The 10,871-nt window shown below is 46.0% G+C and overlaps 1 protein-coding gene across 1 annotated transcript; it reads left to right on the top strand.

The window, feature by feature from the left end:
• The first annotated feature begins 5,775 nt into the window (after window positions 1-5,775).
• On the top strand, window positions 5,776-8,460 carry LOC4348379 (uncharacterized). Its single transcript, XM_015758556.3, has 2 exons — window positions 5,776-5,871; window positions 5,970-8,460. Exon 2 carries the CDS (start codon window positions 5,981-5,983, stop codon window positions 8,162-8,164), a length of 2,184 nt encoding a protein of 727 aa, XP_015614042.1. The 5' UTR covers window positions 5,776-5,871; window positions 5,970-5,980; the 3' UTR covers window positions 8,165-8,460.
• The last annotated feature ends 2,411 nt before the right edge of the window (window positions 8,461-10,871 follow it).

Genomic DNA, 10,871 nt, shown 5'->3' with positions numbered 1-10,871 from the left:
TTTGGGCTGGGCCGAGTGGGCCGGCCTACTTCGGGAGAAAGGAAGAGGAGAGGGTGGAGAGGAGTTGGGCCGAGGGAGAGAGAAGGGAAAGGAGAGGAGGCCCAACATGAATAGGTGAGCTTTCACATTTTTCCCAGGGATTTTGAGTTGAATTTTGAGAAGGATTTGAAAGGAACTCGAATTTGAATTTGACCTAGGGTTTCATAGGAATTTGAAAGGATTTCTATAGAGGATGATTTGAGATCTATTTTGGCACAAAATCAAATAAGAACCAAATTAACTCCAAATTTTTAAATGGCAAACTTTTAAATAAATGCAAAATAAAATATGGGTGCTACACTTGCCGTCGTTGAGTTCGCCTCGCCGCCGTCATGAGGATGCGCGGGTTGACACGGAGCTCCGTCGTGTGCCACCGAGCCGCCGCCGCACCATATTGCCACACGGGAGTGATGTCGTCGCCGCCGTCCTGCCAATCAGGTAGTGGACGGGTCATCGATGACCTCCTCGCCGTGTGCCGCCCTAACTCCCTTCAAAGTCGACAGACGACGGCCTCCGATGCTGCCGCCGTGCTCGAGGGGCCGGTGCACCGGGCGGTGGACACCGTTGCAAACAATGAATGGGAAAGGGGAAACCCAAATTCCCCCCTTCTCTTTCTCGGTCATTTAGGCTTACCAGTTGGGCCGGTCTACCTCCGCCTGACCGAATAAAGCCCAACAGTAACGAGACAGCCCAAACAAATTAATAAAAATAATAAACCTGAAAATCCTCATGGGCCTAGAGTTTCGGAAATTCGGCCCATTAGGCATTTTGGGCTACACTGTGCTTGCTAGCCCAAATAAGATCATGGCCTGAACGGTAATTCGGCCCGATTAATTTCGGTTTATTGACAACTTGCGTTTAAGCCCCCAGAGTGCTGGGTTTTTACGCTATAGTTCACTGTTTAATGGAATTTTACAGTTTGAACCTTATAATTAACAAGAGATTATATTAATTTTATTTGTGTGGCTATGTCTTGTTGCTTAGGCCCTGTATAGTTTGGTTTTGCATGTGGGTCTCCGGACTCGTAAATAACCATGTAATGGTGTTTTTTAAGCATTGCTTTGCTTTTAAAATTGATGCAATTCCAACTAAATAATCTGGAGATGGTTTTCTAGGTTATGATGCTTCCATAAATTGTGTTCACATAGTGTAGAATTCAACCCTTGGAAGCATTATGATGGGTTTATTTTCCTGCATTTATGTGTGATGGTTTTCTATGTGGTATAAATATTGGGAATATAATGCCAAATAAGACCAAGTAAATAATAGAAAATCACTTAATGCATGGAAATTCTAGGAAATTAAATATCCATGGCTATGGATAAGACCACTCTTTACTGATACACTCCTCCATACATAAATGGTGATATCGATGTGTCTACAAGATGGAGTCACGTATACTTGTTGTTGAGATCCATGCTTTTGCCGAATTCACTGCGCATATCATCCACTTGCGTGCTGCGTTCTCTGAGAACTGCATGAAACGATTTGGATGATAGTGTGGGTGATTTCATGTAAAGGCCTTCAATGACTATTGTATGGCTTTGGGCATTAATATAGATCACTCTATCCCTATGATCACACTCAAGAATGGGATTCTGAGTCATTGAAATGTGTGGAATAAGACAATGTGTTTGGGATTCATTGTGCCTTTCCCCTACTGGCTTAACATCTCAATCAGAGTATGGTCGGACTACGGTCGACATTTTGCTTTCCCAATGGTTGAGAGCACGCTTTTCTGATTTGGAGATAAATGATTATACCTCAATTCTCTAGCAACGTGGAGTTGCGAGGTTCAATAATTTGAGATATTTTTCACTCGGTCTAGTGAAAGATGTAAAGTGTTTTCCAGGTGGTGGAATGACACTGTTCGTATGGTTGCCCTTGGTGTGCACATATCTTCTCACTATTATTTGGAACCTGATGTCTTGCGAGGACACCGGAAAATTGGATGCAAATCTAGTGGAATAAGCCCGAGGGTAGATGCTGTGAATAGGCATGATTCCCACTCCACTATAGCGCCAACAGCTAAACTTGGGTGTTGACCCAGTCTTGGTCCTCGCATGGATCTAGCGCTAATGACCACCTTTGGTTGATGCCGATGGTTGGTGGTGTCTGTCTAATAAGTTGTTCTGACAACGGGAGTTGTATTGCTAGTTTAGAGCATGTCCTAGGAGAACATTGGTCGACTATACTGTTGCCAAGCAGTTTATCTTTTGCTTAGTTTGGAACTTTGTATTAGATCAATATTTCTCAGATAAATAGCGTTCTTGGTCTTTCCTGTTCTATTCTAAAGCTTATCTTCATGCTGGAATTGATAAAATGCTTTAGTTTAGAAGAACAATTAGTGTATGATCCGAGGAGTTACAACCACTTACACAGTTCAGCGTAACTGTATTTCAAACAAATGTTGGCTATGCACTATTGCGTTTTATCGCGCTCTCGTAGTTGATGACTACTCCCTGGTTGTGTTGGTTGATCACCCATGGGTTGATGACCATGCTTGTCGCACACTGGCGTTTTTCGCGTGTGGACATGTGCGAGTCATGCAAAGGTTCGTCGTGTTGCATGCGTTGAGCTTGTTATGCCAACGACGGTTGCACCGACACATTCTACTATTTTTGTGGATATGTCTGAATATAATGGTTTTATTTGTGAATATTACCATTGTTGGAGGTATTGATTATCTCCCAATGGCTATGTCTAGGGGATATTAGCAAATGTGGTTTGATAATTCGCTCGTGCATCATACCTAATACATGCTGCTTAACTATAACCCAATTCTAGAGTTTGGTATGAGTAATTGGGGTCAAACTTGGGCATTAAACAAACTGGACATTAACCCAACTCTGCACCACAAAAATCTGCTTGGCAGCGTAGGCTAGTGGCCGTGCATTTTTGCTATCATACTCCTTGTCGAGCGCATCGGAATGCGTTTTGCCACCATAGGTTGCCTTCTTAAGCATATGACATGGGATGTCTAATGCACGTCGATCCGGAATCGATTGTGAGTTTGAATGGCACAAGGTGAGCATTAATCCATGGAGATTGCATATGGCTAAAGTATTTGCATGTTGGTTGCATATACATTTGGTAGCAATAGTGGTTTTTGCAGACTTGTATATCCTAACTAGGAGGTTGAGGATAACCCTTCGGAGGAAGGAAGAACACTGTAGTCATGCCACTGTATTGGTATATATCCAGGCTCACTTTAATGCAAAAATCTCTCCGATTAAAGTGCGTAATATTTCCCAAATATATCGCCACCATAGCATACATTCATGGGAGAACATTTGTGATCGAGGTGAAATTCCTAAATCCTATGCCACGATATGGGGATTGGTAGTATGCTATTGTAAGATATCTCGGCATTAGGGGGAGAGAATTGCCCATTTTGTAATGCATGTACATTTCTTTGAGTGAACGCACTAAATGAGCTGAATTTGTATGTTTAGTTCATACTCCTGGTTGCTTGGTGCACGGAGTTTTTGCCAACAAAATCATATGAGGAACAACTGGATAGTTGTTAAAAAGAGTAATGCTCCCAATTATGGTAAATGTGGATAGACCCGGGAATAATATCGTATCCATATAAGACTTATGGAATTTGATCATGTTATGTGAGGACGCCTGCTAACACGATCCGTGGGCCTTAGTCAGAGCATAAGAGTTCTCACCGGATGTGAGCATACTCCTCTGATTCTCCTAGTGGAGAATTCACCTTCGGAAGGTGATATACCTCATAATGATGTTCGTCGTGGAGACGACATTCCTAGCAATTCGCACATATTATGGTGCTAGGAATATGGAACAACCATGGATCGATCGTTTTGGGAAATGACGAAGATCTGGTTAAATGTGTAAGTGGGAATAAATGTGTCGCCTCTTGCTAATGATTCTCTGTGAGAGAACCCGGATCCGGAAAAAGTCCATGGCATGAGCATGCGATGCTCAAATCGGGTCAAATGGAAATGCAATTGAGGCTGAACCGAATCACTAAGTAAAAGTCGCGAATGTTGTTCGGATTTTTAGGGTCATTATTGAGATAATGAGGTGGTGATGTGCAATGGTTCAAGTAGGTCCTTGATGAGACCTCTCCCACGTAAGTTGAATGTTCCGCTAAATAAAGGTATTGGCAAAATGGCATGAAATTAAATATGCAGTTAACGGATTTAGGAAATCCGTGAGGTCTTGAATAGACTCCGTAGTGAAGTTGCAGCATGCAAATCTCGTACCAATGGGTATTCTGATAAGAGTACCATTTCCCGTTGGGAGAAAATCTCATTGATGGATTTTTCTCTGAGGGGAGACCTCATTGATGAATTTTTCTCTGAGATACAAAATAATTAGTAAGTCTGAACACACCATATTGTATAATCCCTTGGAGGGATTAAGACCCATTTATGACCTGGTAAGATTGCGATGAGGAACCTGCTAAGGTATACTTAGTGTTGTTGGCTATGTGTTATCTCCCATAGTGCTTAAATTTTCAGACTAGCTAGTTACTCTGATAGTTACAACATGTCTTTGGAAGGCTTGTAGTTGATCTTGTGGATCTCTAATTGTTGTTGACATCGTCAGAGAAAGTTGCAATGATCAAGAGATGTGTTTGCTTGGCACGTGGCCTACCGATGAATAATGCGGTCGAGAGATGTGTTTGCAATATGGGGCGAGATGTTGCCACAGGCAGCCTAGCTAGCTAGCTTACGACCGGCACCGTGCCCGTGCAGCAGCCGCACCGCGTCATCTCTCAAATTTCGGACCACGAACTCGAAGGCAGCCGCGGCTCCTGTGCCGCGGAGACGTGGAGACCTGGAGAAAAACGGCATCTCGTCGCCTCCGGCCGCCACGTGAATTGGCTCGATCGCGGCGGAATGGCGTCCACGCCAGCGCGCGCGGATCAGGCGGTAGCAGAGCGCTTTCTCGTCGCCCGGCGGCACTGGCGGGCGGCGTCGAGTGGAGTGGACCGATTGATTGCGGCAGCGACTGATGGCATGGCTTGGGTCGTGCCTGTGACGGCCCGCCACGAATAGAGGCCTTATCGCGCTTTCGTCCCGTACGTGCTTGGGCCTCGTTCCTCACCGCACGGCCCGGACCATTTTCTATCTTGTGCGGCACAAGAGTGCCCTGTATGTATACTTGCCACGGAATTCATTCCTGGAACAAATTTTACTTTCGCTTTTCCCTTTCTCTTTTCCTTTGCGAAAACAAAAGGAGTAGTTATTCGATCTGTGATCTGTGACGTAGAGCCAGCAACGATCGAATGCATATGCATCGATGATCATTCGCCGATCGCTTCTTTCCCGAAAATTCATTGGCGGATCGCTTGGCTCTCAAGTAAAATAATATAGTACTATTTAGTACTCCCCGTTTCAGGTTATAAGACGTTGATCAAGATCAAACTGTTTTAATTTTGATTTTAACTTAGTCGAACTTGAAACATCAAACTCAAAACTTTAGGCCTGTTCAGATTGTAATCAAAATAAACATTACCAAATTTTGACAATATTACCATCCTAGCAAAATTTTGGTATCCTAGCAAAATTTTGGCAATACCGAAATTTTGGCAGGATTTCTTATGTAATTACTAAATTTGGCAACAAACTAAACGTAGATATTTTTTTAGCAACTTTGCCAATAAATGGTATAGTTGAAAATGACAACAATCTGAAAAGCACCTTCTTGTAACCTGAAAGAAGGGAGTACAAGACAATACACCATGTACCTATAGTACGTATATAGCATATGAATCGATCAAATGCCTATATATTGTTGCTTATCCTATTGCTACCATATGATGCATCAATCAAACAAACAATACTACGCTTTCAGGTTAAATATTTCTCTCACACTTCATTTGATTACTCGTTTGTTGATCTTAAATAATATATTGGATCATACCTGTCTAACAAATTTGCCGGTCAATTCAGGTCTTTGACCAATGGGTTTCAATTTCCATCCGGTGAACGACAGCGACTGGTTGATCAGGGCGGCGATGCTGCTGAGCTTCACCCTGCAGGTGATCCTCGTCTTCGTCGCGCCCACGCGCAAGCGCTCCTGCCACCCGCTTCCCCACCTCGCCGTCTGGTCCAGCTACCTCGTCGCCGGCTGGGTCGCCGTCGTCGGCCTCGGCCTCCTCCTCAACAGCCTCAGCATCAGCGGCAGCAACAATGGGTCCTCCTCCATCTTCGCCTTCTGGACGCCATTCCTGCTGCTCCACCTCGGCGGCCCCGACACCATCACCGCCTACTCCCTCGATGACAACGAGCTCTGGCTGCGCCACCTCGCCGGCATGCTGTTCGTGGTCTTCGCCGCATTGGTCGTCTTCTTCAGCTCCGTCACGAGCAACCCCATGGTCACGGCCACCGTCCTCGTCTTCGTCGCCGGCGTCATCAAGTACGGCGAGAGAATCTACTCGCTCTACTCCGGAAGCGTGAGAGGTTTCCGCGACAAGATGCTCGGCGAGCCTAATCCTGGCCCCAACTATGCCAAGCTCATGACGGAGTTCGAGTCCAAGAAGAACGCCGGCCTGATGGTCGAGATCATCGTCGTCGACGGCGAGCACAAGGAGGCGCTGGAGCAGGCGGAGGTGATGAAGAACGGCAGGAAGAGCGTGGAGACGATGGCGTACGAGCTCTTCGCCATGTTCCGGGTGCTCTTCGTCAACCTCGTCCTCAGCTACAAGGAGCGGAGGATCAGCCAGGCCTACTTCCTCGACCTCGGCGACGTGATGACGGCCGCCGCGGCGTTCGAGGTGGTCGAGGTGGAGCTCGGCTTCCTCTACGACATGGCGTACACCAAGGCGGCCGTGTCGAGCACCAGGAGAGGCTGCCTCCTCCGCTTCGTCGCCACGGCGTGCCTCGTCGTCGCCGTCGTCCTCTTCGTGCTCATGGACAAGGCCGGCGTCCGCCACGTCGACCGCGGCGTCACCTACGTGCTGCTGCTTGGTGGGGTGGCGATCGACGTGGCCGGGTACCTCATGCTCCTCTCCTCCGACCGGACGCTGGCATTCCTCGACGGCAAGCCGAAGCTAGCTTGGCTTGCACGGGTGGCCAGGGCCGTGCGGCTGCCGACGAGGCGGTGGTCGGAGCGGATCACGAAGATGAACCTCATCAGGTACAGCCTAAGCAAGCCCGAGGAGGACGCCGGCCGCCGGTGCTGGTGCTGCAGGTGGACGACGATCCCGCGCGTCGTGCGCTGCCTCGCCTGGGTAGCCGACATGGTGGGCGTGAGGGAGATCTTGGACGACTTCTTCTTCATCCGGCACGAGCCGGTGAGCTGCAGGAAGATCAAGGATTCCAACAAGGGGAAGAAGTCCATCGACGTCCTCAACTACGTGTTCGATGGGCTCAGGAAGACGGCCAACGAAGTAAGGTACTCCGGCGGCAACGAGATGGAGGAGGTCTGCGACTACCGCGGCGGCGAGGGGATAATCAATGAGCTCGTCGGCGACATCCAGCTGATGGAGCTCAACGTGAACGACGTCGTGCGCGAAAGCGTGAGAAGGGAGTTCGACGAGTGCCTGCTGCTGTGGCACGTCGCCACGGACCTGTGCTCCCACCGCCGCCGCGAAATGGAAGTGCCACGGAACGGCGACATCCAGAGCTTGATGTCCATCAGCGAGACCCTGTCGGAGTACATGCTGTACCTCCTCGCCAGGCGGCCGGAGATGCTGCCCGCAGCGACGGCGACGGCCGCCGTCATCGGGCTGCTCCGGTACCGCGACACGCGCGCCGAGGCACGCCGCCTCTTCCGGTCGGCGGCGGCGTGGGACCCCACCCACCACGACGCCCAGAGGATGCTGCTCGAGGTGAACACGTCCAAGAAGCCGGCGGTTGTGAAGGGCGACGAGAGCAAGTCGGTGCTGTTCGACGCCTGCATCCTGGCCAAGGCGCTGCTGCAGCTGGGGGACGACACCATGTGGAGGGTGGTGGCCGGAGTGTGGAGGGAGATGCTCGTCCACGCGGCTGGCAGGTGCCATGGGAGCACGCACGTTCGGCAGCTCAGCCGCGGCGGCGAGCTTATCAGCATGGTCTGGTTCCTCATGGCGCACATGGGGATCGGCGACATGTACAGGACCCAGGTGGGGGACGCCAACGCTAAGCTCGTCGTCCTTGACCAGTAGACATGCATGCCTGCTGCCGCATATATTTTAATACTCCCTCTATTTCAATTCGTAGCAACTTAAAATAGGATTAGATCCATTTTAGGACTACAAATCTCGACATATATTTATTCAGATTCGTAGTCCCAGATCTAATCACATTATAAGTAGTTATATATTAGGCTAGAGAGAGTACATCACTTACAAGTGACCTTCCGCGAGGCAGCTTGATTCGTTCTTGTTGTCTTAGGTTTTTTTTTTTGGTGTGTCCATTGAGGATCAAGTAGATGATGGCGACTATGTGGGTTGTTACTACCATCTGGATTGGGAAGATTGATTGATGGCAGTTGAAGTCGTTCAACTGTGTTAACCTATTGTACCGAAATTTTTACAATTTGGCTCTTTTAAAAAACTAGTTAAAAAATAAGCCTTTTGCTCAGCGCCAACCTTAATGGCGCTGTGATAAAACATCTCAGCGGCATAACCATTGGCGCTGAGATCTTATTCAAGGTGGCATGATTTCGCCATGTAATCAGGCCTCAGTGCCAATTTAGTTGGCGCGGACCTCTTGACATTTTAAATAAAAAAAAGGCCATGTATAAACCTCAACGCTGCTAGCCTGGTGGTGGAGCCCTTGCTTTGCATCTGGCAGGTTTCACATTCAAATCCCTAGTTCTACTTTTTATTTCCTACCTGCCCTCCTATTTTTCTTTTTAAGAATTTGGAATGAGCAGATTTGATGATTTAAATTATTGCATTTGTCTTAGTAAAATATTTAGCTTAATATCTACTACGAATTTACAACAAAACATGTGTTTTCTTTTAAAAAAAATGGAGAACAAAAACCTAAAATGGTAAATATTATATAAGTGAATTTCAATTTTCAATTTCAAAAATAAAATGGATTTTGAAACCATGCAATTTTTTAATAAAAAAACTTAAGCAGAAAGATGATAAATTGAGCACTGGGTAAGTGAGAAAAAAATAGGAGGCTATGGGGTTCGAACCTTGAACATGGATGAAGCAGCAAAGTGGACTTACAACTGAGCTGTACCCTTAAATCTAAATACTATAGTTTGATTCTGTATACTTATATAGTTCATCCCACTAAGTTTAGTTAATACTATTTCTATCTTCTCTCATTAAGCCACATCACCCTAATTATTTTTAGCATTTGAATGATAGATTTATAGTTCAAATTGTCTCTTCTTTCTTCTCTCATAAAACCATACAATCTCAATTATTTTTAGACTCAAAATTCATAAGTATCAAAATTTATTTTAGTTTCAATAATCATATCACATCTTATTTGTACATATTAGGCACCTTAATTTCCCGTAGCAACGCGACGAGGTATTCATATAGTTATCTATATATTCATACACTAAGGTCGTGCCATCTCAGGTAGAATGTTAGCACCAATGGTAAACATCTCAGCGCCATCATGGTTGGCGTTGAGTAAACGGCTCATTTTTGCAATTAGCTTTTTATACGAGTTATTATTGCAATAAATTTTTTAAAAGGATCAAATTGTCAAAATTTCGGCTGATTGTGAGTGCATCACTTTGGTTGTTTTTGGTGTGTGGTAGGTGCATTTGATGCTACCGGCAAGCATTTGATGAACCGATTGTGAGTACAATGGCGAAGATTACAAGGTGAAAAGATTGATCCATTCATCGAGATTCGACAACACCGCACTCGTATGTCATCCTCTTATTAGAGGTGTTATTTCAGGTTTTGGATGAAAATCTAGATCTATCTTCATATAGCAACAGCAATACAACACACTCATCAAATCCTTGTTGAACACCTAGAGTGAGTGATGTGAACCATTCCTACTATGGATAAAACTATTGTTCACATCATGGATTAACAAAAAGACATAAAGATCAATTCGTCCAAGTGCTGAAATCCGATTCGGCCACCTGCTATATTGCTGACTTCAAACTGTCACCAAATGTGCATATACGAGCTCCATTTTTGGCCCGTGAGTACTTGTCAAGTCATCTTTTCAACAGATCTAGCCTCATCTCCAAATTCATTTCTGTCGGCTGCAATCACAGAAACAATGTGTTGCATCACCTATAATGGGTCTATGGGCTTGTAACTTCATCTGGACCTAGCCCAGGTGGGGCTCTCATGTGGGGTGCGCCGCAACATGGTGGAGCATGACCCTAGGGACCCCTTGGTCGTCCTCCCACCTCCTTAAATAGGTAGGTACCCCTTCAGAGTTTCTTGAGTTTTGTTGATTAGATTTAGCAACTTGCTACTTGTTTGTAGCGCACGTGTTGGATAAACCGTTTGTCTGTTTGTTTTTGGAACCCCGCCATATTGTTATTTCAGAGTAAAACCTTCATATCTATTTGTTCTTCCAATTCGGTGTGTGTTCTACTTGTTCTTACTTGTTTTTCGATTGCTTATAGGATGAGTGCCCTCGTGACCGGGTTGACGCGCACCGCAAGATCGCGGCGACCACTAGAGACAGTATTGTTGACGGTCGTTATAGACCAATTTCGACCATCAATACTTCTAGAAATAATGGAGACCTAGCAATTCTTGCATGCATTTTTATTTAGAAATAATCTGGTTCCACTTGTACTTGGTAAAGTAATTGTATATAGGAGATCACTTCATAAATGGAGGAGAAACGATGGAAATTCACCGATCAATCAATCAGAGCCTGACATGTGGTAGACATATGGATGGATGGGCCCACAAACCCATTAAA

This window comes from Oryza sativa, chromosome 10, assembly GCF_034140825.1.
Source record: "Oryza sativa Japonica Group chromosome 10, ASM3414082v1".
Taxonomy (NCBI): Eukaryota; Viridiplantae; Streptophyta; class Magnoliopsida; order Poales; family Poaceae; genus Oryza; species Oryza sativa.
The sequence above is the reverse complement of the archived record's forward strand: the minus strand, read 5'-3'. Positions and strand labels throughout refer to the sequence as shown.